We start from the raw sequence: 14,416 nt of genomic DNA, 5'->3' as shown, positions 1-14,416 counted from the left end.
CTGTGAGTTTTAAAGCTGTAAGGTGTAACTTAATGTAGCTAACTTCCTAAACTGATTTAATAGATTTCCTCTGCAACATGATTATTGTAATACTGTCTAATCTGTGCAGTTTGTGCAGCTGCCAGTAGTGTGGTTGCTTGACTTTGTGCTTGCTTACCATTAAATCAGCCAACTATGCAATTTTATGCACTTCTACCAGATTTTGCATTAGTGCTGAAGTGAGAGTTTATTTCTAGTTGAACAGCTTAGTTGCTGTTGACAGCCCAGCTGGAGGAAAGGAGGAAAAAGCTAGAAAAGTATCTGTTTACCTGGTACAAGCAAGACAGTATTGATTTGAAATTTTATGTGATTATACCTGTGGAGAAAGGAAAGAGGCAGATACCACCCTTCATCAGAAATTTCTCTGATTTTAGTGCTCTAAAATGCTCTAAATGTGATTAGGTAGCTATTTATAAAAGAGAAATATTTTTACAGGTGCTACAGAGACTTTGTAGAGTTTGGCAGCTGGATCTGAAAATTACAGGGGCAGTAAAGATGTAAGATTGCTGCTCAGCACTGTAGTATTGATGTGAGTGCTGGGGACAGGTGAGGGGAAATTTCAATGAAAACTGACTCTGAGACCTGAGGAGGGAAACCTCAAAGTTTGCCCAAAAGAACACGTACCAAAACCACAAAAAGCAACTTTTCTTTTAAAGAATTTGCTAGAATGAACAGAGAAATATTATAATTATGTTGAAAATATTCTTTTCATACTTAATTCATTTTGCAGTATTTTTTTAACAGTTATTTATCAATTTACTGAATTAGAGACTTAGAATTCAGGAATATTATGATGTCAGTATTGCAGACCTACTGCTATGTTACACTGTGATATGTAGATCAGGGTGTGCTTCCTTTCCTACACCCACCCCACACCAAAATATTTCTCTAAAAATGAGGTTCTTCTGGGTTTAGTATTTTATGGAAGTACTCCATCTGGTTTGGAAAACTGCAGTCACACTTTTTGCTTGATGGGTAAGCAAAATTGATGCTTCTTGTTTTCACTTGATTTTTAGAGAAACTAAGGTGGGTAAAAACATCCTTAAGTAAATCTGTTGGCAGACCATTTGGATCTAAGGATGTGTTCATCATCAATCAGAAATAAATAATGAAATCTCATGCCATCTTAAATGTGGCTGGTTGAAGGGAATATGATGCTGATTATAATACTTTCTGGATGTTTAGCTATATTACATCCTTAAACTGTTCATATGCTGCCACCTTGAAAATCCAGCATGTTTCCACATGGGGCAGGTTTTTCATGGAAATCTAAGCAGTTGTAATGCTGAGACCTGGAACTTAGAGATTTTTCAAAACTTTGTGTTTCCTCAGTATGTATCTGTACAGTATGGACAGAAAGAACAGATAGTTAAGATTTGGGAGTTGAGGAAGAAGAGGCAGGGATTGTGAAATCAGGAACCAGGAAGGAAAACAAGCTGTTCATGATGAAAAATAAAAGACTTGAAGTGTACTGAAGGGATGTGTGCAGGAAGGATGGGCTGGAACCAGAGGACCAAGCAGATGGTTTTAAAAAGAAACAGGAAAAAATGGTCAAGACAGGAACTGGAATGGAGGTAGAGAGAGATAAGAAGGATCATATCATTTATGGAAAGAAGAGTGTGACACAGGGAGAATAATGGAGAAGGTGAGCATATGGAAAAGGAGAACAGCCATTACTATGTTGTCCTTTAGAAACCTGGGGTTGAAGCCAGGAAGCACAAGGCACTGCTTGTCCTTCCTTTCTTCAGTAAGTTCCGTGGAGGATGGTGCTGCCCTGGCTGATGGCAGGCTCACACCGGGGGCTGCAGCTCTGTGCGGCGGCATCGCGGTTGTGCGGCTGCGGGACTCGGGCAAAGGGGAAACGCCGTCCTTTTTAATTACGTTCTCTCTCTTTGTGTGTGTGTGTATGAGCTTTGTACAACTAGAAAAGGCCCAAAGTAACAAGTGCCAGAATGAAAATTCTCATGCAGGATTAATTCAATTTGTTTTTATATGTGTTAGACATACACATTAATCTTCTATTTAAGTGGTTACTTAGTTTTCCAAATTAAGCTAAGTAGATTTAAACATGGTTTATTTTTATTTAAGCATGTTTACCTCTGTGGGTTTAAATTTGGAGCCTGATTAAATTACTTTAAAATATTTTAGCATATTAGTTGCTATCTTTGATATAGAACTTGCATATAAAGGAAATTATATTATAAACTTGTGTGCATGTAATTGGGACAGGAGAGTTTGTTTTGTAGTATTTTAAAGCCCTTCATCTTGTGATTGAGGTTTTTTCAAACACAGTTTTTCTAGTCCTGGCAGGTCAACCACTATAGCTCAAACTCTGCTTCTTGTTTGGAAATTTTATTTCATATTTTATGCTTTTGCCACCCAGTAGCTGCATCCTTTCTAAGAGCTCAGAATGTTTTGGAACTGGCTTCTGAGATATTACCTGCTATTTTCAAGTTAAAAATTTTAAAAGCAAAGGAAAACAACAAAAATGTCTCTGTAGCTTTCTAGCATCATAGAAATTTTATTAATATTCTGACATTTCTCTTTAATTTGTATTTTGTAATCACCCAAACTGTTAACCTTTCTCTGTAATATACTTCTATATTTTCCTTAGTGCATCTGTATACATAGTAATCCTATATTTAGATAATAATGGCAAATGATTCCTACACTGTGGTCAGAAATTACATTTTGGTTAACTCAAAATAAATCTGGAAACTTGAACATGATGTAGAACACTTTAAATACACCATGGATGGTGTAAAATTTTTGCTTGGAAATGTTTCTTTTAAGTGTAAGTGGATTTACTTCTTTTTATTGCCCATGAAATACATGTACTTTTATGTACTATTTGTTTCAAAGGCAGACACAGACTGCCTTTGAAAAGGCATTTCCCACTTTGACATGTCTGTAAGATTAATCACTTTTATTAATTAGTCTATTTGAACTAAATCTGTTATCTTGTTTATTTTATTCCTCCATTGTGTTAGCATTCTTATTCCTGTTCTTTGAACCAGCCTCCTAGCACAGACAACTTTTCTCCTAGGTCATTGACTTGAATAATACCAGACAATTTGATAATTGGGTTATTGATTATTTCTCCCCCTTTTGAGTTGTAAATTCCTTCTCTGTTTTCATAGCAACAATATTCTATTTAATAATAAATGATAGTAAGTTCCATTTTTTTTTTGGAAACACATTTAAGCTGAATACATGTCTTCTAGTACTCAAGTTGTGTTTGTTTTTTCCCACAGAAACTAGTAAAGTGGACTATGTCCTTTTTCAAGCTGCCACAGCGATAATGGAAGCAGTTGTAAGAGAATGGATTCTCTTGGAAAAGGCTAGCATTGAGTCACTGCGAACATTCCTTCTAACCTATGTCTTACAAAGGCCTAAGTAAGTATAGAAAACACACCTCTGAACATCTAGGATTCTGCATAAAATCTGGGCTATCATTTTTGTTTCCCTCAGTAGCAGTGCAAGATCATTTTAAGAATAATTTGTCTTCTAGTCTTAGCAGTTAACTTCTGTCAGTTTTCCCATAGGAATTTACACAAGATATTTGAAAAATAAATGTGTTTAAAATTTTATTGAGCATCCATGCCCAGAATGACTTGCAATTATATTTGTGCAATGTTGTTTACAGCCTCCAAAAGTATGTTCGGGAGCAGATTTTATTAGCGGTAGCGGTGATAGTGAAACGGGGATCATTAGACAAATCAATCGACTGCAAAAGCATTTTTCATGAAGTCAGCCAGCTGATCAGCAGTGGTAACCCCACTGTGGTAAGTACTTAGTTTTTTTTCTTCAGAAGTTAAGCAGTCTCTATCAGCAGCTTACATTATATACTTAGTGGCTATAAAATATTTTATACTTCGCTTATACAATTAGTCATTAAGTTGGTAACTATCCAATCATTTAGCACATTGGAGATTTTTTAATGCTTTGGGACAAGGGGTAGTATGTGTATACCTACTTTGATATACAAGGAGACCATATTTTTAGCAAATGTTTTTCTGAATAGCTGCTTTAAGTGCCATAGTTGTGGGTTGATGGTTTGTTTTGATTTTTTTGTGTGTTTTTAAAAAATTATTTGTTTCTTTTTTCCTCTGGTTTTCTTTAATTTCATTGCAAGATCTAAAACAGATTCTTCCATTAGCTGGGAGGTTCTTTGCACACTCTGTTCCCCTTCCATCTGTGCAGTGCTGCACTTTGCTGCGGCTCAGCTGTCGAAATGGACTGCAAGCAGGAGGCATAGGCCTCTGCTCTTCTTTGGGAGACAGTAGGTGGAGAGAAAGGGTTGTGAGGAAGTAAAACATGGAATGGAAATACAAAACTTATTCTTGATTTAATGTCATACTACTAGGGGTAAGTGTTACCTTCGATACTGAGCTCAAAGTGGAAACAAGGTGTCCAATATCTATCTGTGCATTTGGTGAAATTCCGTTTGCTATGCCAGGGGATAAGTTTAGAATAGGTCATAATAGAGGCATGTAACTAGAGATTAAAGAGAGGTGATTTTTTCTCCTACCAGATGAAAATCAAAGAGTATATAGATTCCATGCTGAAACTTTAACTGAAGCTTTTCTCCAAAAAAAACCTTGAGAGAACTGGCTCATGACACTGCTGAGCATTTAGAGCAGCAGTTGTACTAGATAGATGGGAGTGGCAAATGTTTAACTCTGAAAATTCAATCAAAGTGCACTAGAAGTAATCCAGCTCGTGTCGTGGTCCTAAAAATAGTGTGTCACCTCTGAGCAACAAGTAATAATGCTCCAGGGTATGGAAATTTCATTTAGTCTTGTAAAACTTAATTTCACAGTTATTTACCTTAAGGAAACCATTTTAGCCTTTTGATTCTGCATAATTCAGATAGAAATAGGTATTTGTTAAGAAGAACTGAGTTAATGCTTTTTTCCAGGAAACATAGCCTGGTTATTACAATGTAGTTACAGCTGAGGTTTTCAAGTTTTATGCACGACACTTTGTATGCTTATGTAGTTTGTAGAATCTTTGCATAAAGCTACAAAAGTGACATAAATAGAAACGTGGACTTTGAAGTAAGGAATGCACAGTCCAGCTTATGCAGTTGTATTTTGTGCATGCACTGTCCACAGACACACTGCACTGACCACAGCTTACAGCAGGCTAAGACTGCCTGCTCCAAGCATATCGTCCTGGGCATGCTGCAGAGCAGAGCCCCTTGCAGAGGAGCTCTGCCTGGGGCACTCTTATCCAAGTTCAGCTCACTGCCAAATTGAACTCATGTTTTCATTTCCCTTTATTTAATTTTCCTTTTACTTCCCCCTCTTCATGAGTATGAATTTCTCCACAGTTTTTCCAAAATATTTGTGCTCAAGTTTTAAGAATGGTATTGAAAATGTCTAGGATATATAGTGTTTTCTATTCTGGTGTGCTAATAAGACTTACTAGCAAAAAATAAAAGATGTGATGCTGCTGAAAGGTCTTTTCGGTATGGCACAGTGTATGGTTGGTAGTCTTTGGCAAACTGGTTATAAGCACATGCTCCCATGTATATGTGACAGTTTATATTATAAGCCAGTTCTCATTCACGAAAATGTTCTTGTAATCTTCTGAGACTTAGCTGCAGGAGAGACCGGTACTGGCACCCAGGACTGACATGTGCAATAATAAGCAGTAATAAAATGGTGTTTCAGCATGCTACCTGCCAAAACTGCTTTCTGAAGGGAGTCAAGACATGCCTCTTGTATAAATATGTAACAACTTTGAAAGGTTGTAAGAAATAACTCATACAATGAATTTTTTATTATTTTAGTTATCTTTTCAAATATGGTTGGGTGGTTTTGTTTCTTTACTAGTGTCCCTGTAGCATTCAGCCATGCCTGAGGGGCCGTGTGGGACCCCAGTGTGCAGTTGCCTTGCTGCTGTGGGGAGTCTCAGCTAAGGGTGCTCAGGGCATGGTGTGAAGCCACATCCTGAAAGGAGTGGTGCTTTCAAGATTTGAGATTTACTGCCAGGACAGTGCCATGCACTGTCACAGGTGCTTCTGGAGATTCATTTATATTAGTTACTTCTAAATACAGGCCTCCATTCAAATCACGGAAGAGGCTAGGATGTAGGTATTGAAAGAGGTCAGATGATCTTTTCCAGTCCTCTCTGCTTCTCTGTGGAAAGAATCATTCAATTTTTTGACATCTTTCCCATGGTGTGATATGCACTCTTGCCTCCTTGTACACTCAAGTTGCAGAAGTCTATCATACCTTTGTGACTCCTAATTCTTTTTCCAGTCTTTTTGTCCTTTCTGTATCCTTCTCAGCTGTCTGTTCTGACCTTCTGCTTACACATTTACATCATCCTGCCTGAGGTTCACTACACATGAAGTCAGCAGCAGGTCACTTTGTATTTAAAAACGTTTAAAGCTCTCAAACAGGAGCAATCAGTAGCTCTTAGCTGCTGATAATTGGTTAGAGCATGATACTAATTACAGCAAGGTTGTGGGTTGGATCCCCATATGGGCCATTCACTTAAGAGTTGGACTTGATCCTTGTGGGTCTCTTCCAACTCAGAGTGTTCCAAGGTGATGGCTTTCTACAGCAGTTTGTAATTGAGAGAAAGTCTATTTTTAAAAAGCAAAGCATTCTCTTGTCTGCTTCTTGCTTGCCTTTTCTTCCCTATTGGCTGTGAAGCTTCTTGGTCCATCTTTACCTTACAAGAATAATGTAGCTGCTGAATCTTTTCCATTCCCTGCAGCCCTTCACCCAATTTCTGTCAGACATCTGTACTAACTTTGTGATCATCAGCCAGTCCTGCTCCATGAAACCTTTGGGACGTTTGAGTAATATCTTGTCAGGATCAAGTCTTGATATTTGGGGTAATAAGGAGGGCAGTGAATGTAGATGGTAGTGTCTGTTGCTTGTGTCCTTTTGCACGATTTGATGTGCTTAGTACCTCAACTTTTTAACTACTAGTTAAAAAGATCTTCAGAGATGGATGTGTTTTGAGGCTAGGACATGAAGGTATGTAGTGGCAAACTGACATATAAGCAAGACTGTTGAGAATGAAAAAATAAGGAGGAGATTGGAAGGAAGGTAAGGAGAGGAATTGTGATGAGAGTAATAAAATTGCATTAGTATTGAGTAATCTTTTAATAGTGGAACACAGTGTACGTGTTAAGGAAATAACAAGACACTAAGGAGAGTTAATACTTTGGGGATGGGAAGGATGCATGGTTAGAGCCAGGTTTAGAACTGCAGTGTTGGCTTCTGCTGCTGCTTCTCTGCCATTTGCTGCTTTATGAATCTCACTGAAGAAACCTTTGTATGAGAAGGGAAAGCAAACTTTTAGTCTGGCTGCCTATTTATTTGTAACTGAGTTTAGGTAGTAATCCTCTAGGAGCACAAAGATTAGCTTTAGAGTTCTTGGTTTTGTTTTTTCTGATTCTTCCTGTATTATCAATACAAGCCATCCCTCTGGAGATGGAGAATGAAGGACGATCTGTAATCTCCCTCTGACAGCAATTTCAGGATCTCTTTTCAAAATCTTCATTTCTCTGGGGGACAAAGTTTCTGGCAGCAGATACAGTATCATGTGCCAGTCTTACAATTCTAAATACATGTTTTCTATCACTAATTTCAAGATTTTTGAGAACTGCGTAGGCCAAGTTCTTCTCAACTATAAATGCCTTCAATTTCTTGGCCTTTTCTTGTGTTAAAAGATTCTGCTTTTGCATAGCTGAAGGATTTCATTTGTCCTTCGTCCCTGCCAGAAGGACAGGAATCCTGGCAGCTAAGTGACTGACTCCCAGGAGGAGGATCTGGTCTGCATGTGAACACAATCAGATTTTGTTTAAAACCAGACCAAGATATGGATCACACCTCGATTTCTTCCAGTATATGTGTAGGCAGATGCAGGGGGATCCAGCTGCTATAGACTTGATATGGGACTGGGAAGCAACAGAACCTGTGGTTTTTTGAGTGTATTTTAATATAAAGTTCTATATCTGAAGCCTACATTTATTTTTTTTTTCTACATGGAAGAAGACTTGTCAAGACTCAGTGGAAAAGCTCTGGAATCCTAACAGTCCCTTTTCTTGCAACATTTATAAATCTGTTGTTCTGTTTCTCAGTGTTCCTAATTGGGCTAGAGAGAAGATCCAGCTGCTTCAGATTACCTAAAGCTTCTGAGGGATGTGCTGTGAATAAATTTCATGTGAGCGGTGGGAAATACTAATAAGCAAAACTCTAGGCATTCATCTTCTTTGAGATTAATCTGTCCATTATAATGGCTGCCTGGATAACTAGTTATATTTATTTAGCATTTGCATTTCTTGTTTCTACTCTTTAAATTCCAGAATTATAGTTCTGGAGGCCTGTCCAGCTGTTACTGCTTCATGTGGTAGGGTAGGAGTTGGAGAGGCTCTCCTGACTTTCACATTTTGACAAAAATATATGTATTATCCACCCCAAGTTATGTCTTCTGGTCTAATAAAATTGTTACCTTGTTGCCTTTGAGACATGTTGAATCTAAAAAAGTAGAGGGTGAACCAGTATATTTAGGCTGATAAGTTCTCTATAAAGGCCTAAGTGTGTTAAAGATTGGTTTGGGAATTTTAAGGATCCAGAAACTACTCCACATGTGAGGCTAAAACTCAGTGATAAAAATGTAAGAGAACTTTAAAACGTAAGTGGCTTTTTAGTAGTTGAATTAATCAGGATGCTTTTGCAGTTTTCAGATTTTACTGTTGAAAGGGAGCTGGCTTTACCAGAGATGCAAGTCTCCAGCTTAGCTGCCTAATAACTACTAGAAATTGATAACTCCCCAGTTACATTTACACTAGAGCCACAGTTCCATCGACAGGCCTGGGAAGTGAGGAGATATGTTCCAAGTGGTGAGATGTGTCCTCTGTTCTATGTATGGTATCCCAAACCCTTTCTTTCCTCAATTTTGCCATCTCATGAGCTTTGCACTTGTGGAGTCCCTCACCTGTGACCTCACACACTCACTGGGAAGGAAGAAATTAAGCCTTTCCATGTGTTACACCATGTATTTTTTTTAATTAGAGTGGTGTCATACAGGTAAACAGGCTTGAGGGGAAAAGCCTCTTTAAGACATTTGTTGACCGTAGCTGCTTGGTGTTTACTCATTCTTTCTCTGAAAGGTACTACCCTTCAAATAAAAGTGTTCAGTAACATACTGGATCTTTGTGTTAGTCTGCTTAGAAACAGCCTCTTCTCCCTCACAGCCTCTATTTTTTATTTTTTTTTTGACAGATCTGCTGTGGAACACAGCCGTGTAATGCAACTCATTTGACATAGCTGGCAGTATGGCAGGCAGAGCCAGGCAAGAAAGACCAGGAATGAGTACTGGGAAAAGTGGGGGGAGGGAGGACACCTATCCACCAAAGAGCACTTGTTGGGATGGTGTATATTCAAGCTGGGTGCTGCTGATGGTGAGCTGCATGGCTAGTCTTAACTATTCATTATTTTGACTTTATTGAAAGTCCTGTATTTGTTCACGCAGCTGTGGTAGGAGTGAAGATCCAACTGGTGGCATTCAGACAAGAACCTGGAGAAAGATGTTACCTTTATAAATGGTTTTCAGGCCTTCAACTTCTTTTATGAGATTACTTGTTATTTTTTTCCTTCTCCTGATTTCTGCTTTGCAACTTTGCCTATCTCCAGAGAAACAAAGAAAAGCATGTTTTGCACCCTGTGCTCCAGCAAACTCTGCCCGGACCTCTTCCATTATTAGTAGAGGCTGCTGCTTCCCTTCTTTCTTTGTCCAAAGCCTGCATGCTTCACATGCCACAAGATCATCTTCCTCTGGCCCATGGTGATTCACAGGGGAATTGGCTTTTTCTTTCTCAGCTCACCCTGGGGGTTTCCCTTGGTTTGGCTGGTTTCCCCCAAGGAAGGGGAAGCAAGGTCTCGCTTAGTGTTCTGCTGTAGCTCTGATGTGCTAACCTAGTGCTGCTCATCTGTCTTTGCACAGTGCCAGAAAGGGAATGAGAGGAAAGGAGTGCACTGCACAGCCAGTCCCTTACTGCTGACAGCACAGAACTGCAGCTGTGGGTCCTATTCCTATCAACATATCCCTGCTCTATAGCTTTTTTCCACCAGTTGGCTCATTTGGGAAGGAACAGATAAAAATCAGTGGGTCCTGGTGCTTGCTTATATTTCTTCAAAATAGGTTTTGGTTTTCTTTGGTTGGGAACCACTGCTTCAGCTCTTGGGTCCCCCACCCATCTTGAAATACTCCCAAGTTGAAAAGTTGGAGTGGCCCCAGTTATTCTGTGTACTTAAAGGTATTTCTTTTGGCCCTCTGGCCATCATTTTAACCTTCCAATTTGGAGTTGCACCTTATGTTCTGGAGATTTAGATACTCTGAAAATGTTAGCAAAAACAGCTGTGCTTATTCAAGGAAACTAGAGAAGAAGACTATTAATGCCTTTATAAAGAAAGCCATGCTTTAAACAACTTAGTAAAATTGCTTTTGTTACATTCTCACTACAGAATTCTGTCACCTAGGAGCAACACAGCAAATTCTGCTTCTGATACATTTATTCTTTGATTCTTCCTGCTCTTGTGCAAGTTAAATTTAAATAGTTTAGGAATGCTATTAAATCTTCACATGGCTTCCCTTTGGTTTCAGTAACAGAGTTTACATTATACACGTGGAGACAAAAAGTCCTCTAAATGCATATTCAGGCTGGCAGTGATATAATGTAAAGGGTAGATGTTATGATTTGCTCTATTCAGGCAAAATCTTCCTTTTAAATATGCTTACTGCTTTTTCTTCAGGTATAAATGATACTTGCAGAAGGCACTGCATGATAGCTTAGATTTTGTAGTAAAATGAATTCTTTAATCAAATCTCTGACAACTCAACTGTATCTCTGCTCTGAATTCAAAACAAGGAAACTGTTTTGGTATTAGAGTTCATTCTGCTTTGTCTGTTGGCTGTATTGCTGCAGAGCTGATGTACCACATGTCCATTTTTTCCTAGGCTGTATTTGAACTCTTCTTCCTTTCAGATGCTCTGTAACCTTACTACCCTCAAATTAAGCACTTCATTTATTCCATGGGCAGCCCAGGCACAAGTGTGAAATCCCTTTAAACATTATGGCTTTAGTTTCTTTTATAGGGGACATTCCGTTTGGGGGAATAAGTTGTAATTTACCTTTTGCATCTGAGTTTTACGAATTATATATAAATGCTGTTTATTGTTAAAATGACATATGGTCTTTCTGTAATGTCTGTGTTTTATTAAAGTCAGTTGAAAAGAAAACCACTAAAACGATGTTGCTACTGGGTGTCTGATTGCCAAGTTAATCTCTTATCACAAGTCCCATTGATCTTCTGTTTGAGCAGCTGAGAGTCTGTTTTATGTATAGCGATCTTTCATAAAGTTTATTCCTGGTAATAAAGCTAACTGGGGTGTGTGCCAAGCTATTCTCAGAGGCAATGCTCTCTCTCTCAACAAGAGAAGGATTTTATTTTGTCAGATGGGCTTATTGTTTGGGTATGTACTTGTGGCAGAACTAGTGAAATTGCTAGGGAGTGAGTCAAACTAGGTTCAGAGGTGTACTCTTACTGGTATGAAGTTAATGGCATTGCTGCACAATGGACATTCAGATCCGGCTTTTAATATGATGCCCAGAGTCACGTGCATTTTCTACTTATTACAGTGTGGTATTACTAACTTGCATTGTTAATCTCTTCTGTGGTGTGGCAAAAACCTGAAAAAAAAATTTTAAACAAGAATCAACAAATCCCCACCAGAAAACAAATGAACAAACCAACCAGCCAAAACCACACCAAAACCATCAACAACAAAAAAAAAAAGCAAACAACACACCCAACCAAACCAAAAAAAACACCCAAAAACAAAACACGAAAACCCCCAGAACCCTCCACCCTAGAATTTTGTGTTAGGTGAATTCAGTTTTCTTATGTGTAAGAGGAAGAAATTTTAGTTCACATAGCACACCAGCATTGGTTTCTCTGAAATTGTTGGTTTTCAGATTTTTGAAATCTTTCTTCTGATAATATTTATGTTGAGGTACTTAGTGTCTTCACTCCAAATGTATCTGTATATTAAAAAAATGAAATTCAAAATATTAGTAGTTAACGTTCAGTAAAATTACTTTATGAAAATAAAATTTTATTTCTAGTAAAATTTACTTGAGCCTTATTCCAGAGTTTCTGAAATATTATTGTGTATTCAGGAAAGTTTAATAGCTGGCCGGGCAAGTATTCTTTTAAGCTAATAATTTGTTAATACTCATGAAAATGGCCATATTACTGCTGTGGACAATAGTCTGTATAAATTCCTGTAGCCTTATGGCAGTTTTGGGAAGCAGTGGTGGTTTTGCAAAGCTTTGTGCAAATACTTGACAAGGGTGTAGATGGCAGATGCAGGTGCAGATGGCAACAGAAGCGGATGGATGTGCAAATATTGCACATGAGGCCCCAGGGATAGTGAGGGAATGGGGCAGGATTTGCACTCCAGGTATTGAAATAGCAAGTTAAGGAAGTTGAGGGATGCTGGGAATTCAGTAGGAGGGTGTAGAGCCGAGGAGTGCAGTGTGCCCTGGTATTTGCTGTGAGCTAGCCTGCTGGATGGAATAAGGTGTGTAAATCTAGTAACATCATCTTTCTGCTGTCATGCTCAAAGCAGGTACTGATGTCCCAGAACTATCTGAACTTGCTCTCATTGAAATCAGGGGATAGGCCACTGCTCAAGCTGCTTAGCAGATTCAGCCAGCCTACCTGTACCCATTGCTCTTTACACTTTCAAAAAGATGTCTTTACCATCAGTGATGAAATTTAACCTTACTTTTAATTTTTTCCTTGAAATCAGGAGAAAAGCACACCAAAATAAAAGTCTGTAACACACTTTTACCATGCACTAGCCTGTTACTCTGCAAGGAGAAAGGATAAGTTATTATATGCATATTAACAAACTGGAGAAAGGGGAAGCTATTTCAGCTAATATTAGGTATTTGTAATCACAGTGGGAGCAATTTTTCATATTGTTCCTGCCTGTTTGAACTTGGTGATTGATTTTTCCAGTAACTGGCAGCCAACTGCAAATGATGGGCAGTCTGCATCGCTGCCCTGCTTGTCCTGTGGTGGTCTGGATGGTGGCTTGGTGTCAGGGCGTTAGCATGCTAAAGCAGAAGCAGTTTAGTTTTTGCCTGATTGTTGTACTGTTGGAGCCACTAATACCACTTGGTAATCAGTGTATGTTGCAGAGCATCAAAGTGTACAGATTTGTAATTGCAGCTAGTGATGTCCTTATGTCATGGCTGCTTTGAGCTGAAAAATGTGAGTCAGTAATTTAAGCATCAAATAAAAATTTGTATTTTAAGCTATTTAGAGAGTCAAGTGAGAAAACTTTACATTATTTCTTTGAAAACATGTATTCTCATCTGAAGCATTCTTCTGAAGTCAGACATGGGGGAGTTTTCTTAGTAGTTCTTTTTTTTTTTTAACAGCATAATTCTTTTCATATGGAACTTTTAATGTTGGATTTAATACTCAATACTAGTCTAGACTGCTTTGTTTTTTTAATATTAGATCAGATCTGTATTTCCTTTAACTAAAAAAATTATTTGTGTGAATACCTTGCACAGAAATTTGAAATTTGAATTGTGAAATATTTCAGGCAATTAGAAATACTTCTAGTATATAAGTGAGAAAGTTGCACTTTCACTGGAGTAGTTTAAATCGTGGTGCTGGTTTTCATTGGCTAAATGCTTTTTGTGAAATGTGTTGTTTGGTAGAGCTGACTGTAAATGAGAAATAGTCCACTTGAAATAAATTATTTCTTTAAAATGGGAATGCTTTTATTTAGCAAATTATCAGCAATATGCTGGTGTGCTGTGCTTATGCAGCTTTTTTGTGCATAAGCAATATGCACAATATGCTCTTCCATAGTGGAAGAGAAAACCTGTGTATTATCCCAAAGCCACTATGTTTGATCTGTCTGGAACTTATTTAGCAAGTAAGAATGTTAATTTAGTGTTTACTGACTAAGATAACTAGTTGTCTGGGGGGGTCAAGGTACTGACTTCAGAGGCATTTCTGAACAAAGATGTTGCAGTTGGTGGGTGGATGGCACTGGTCTCAGCTGTTGTATGAGCTTGCATAAATAGTATCATCTCCACTTTAATCTTTCGGGTGTTCAGAGGTAGTGTGCATATTTCTGTTTAACCCCTGGACACTTGCTGGCATGCATGACCCTTTAACAATTCCTATCTCTCTGTCCATCCCTGGCACCTTGGCTCCAAACAGTCTGGGAGGATAGCCAGTAATTTTGGAGCTTTTTGTAAAGAACATCTCCTTAACAAAAAGTCTTTTCATTTCAGCAGTATACACTTTCTATTGTGCTT

The 14,416-nt window shown here is 38.3% G+C and overlaps 1 protein-coding gene across 1 annotated transcript in view; it reads left to right on the top strand.

The window, feature by feature from the left end:
* XPO4 (exportin 4) overlaps positions 1-14,416 on the top strand; it is a 72,120-nt gene that overhangs the window by 21,157 nt on the left and 36,547 nt on the right. Inside the window, exons 3-4 of the mRNA XM_059466912.1 lie at positions 3,294-3,435; positions 3,686-3,824. Coding sequence (XP_059322895.1) covers positions 3,294-3,435; positions 3,686-3,824 — 281 coding nt within the window. The remainder of the gene's footprint in view (positions 1-3,293; positions 3,436-3,685; positions 3,825-14,416) is intronic.

Source organism: Ammospiza nelsoni, chromosome 2 (assembly GCF_027579445.1).
Source record: "Ammospiza nelsoni isolate bAmmNel1 chromosome 2, bAmmNel1.pri, whole genome shotgun sequence".
NCBI classification, from domain to species: domain Eukaryota; kingdom Metazoa; phylum Chordata; class Aves; order Passeriformes; family Passerellidae; genus Ammospiza; species Ammospiza nelsoni.
This window is presented reverse-complemented; position numbering and strand designations above follow the sequence as displayed.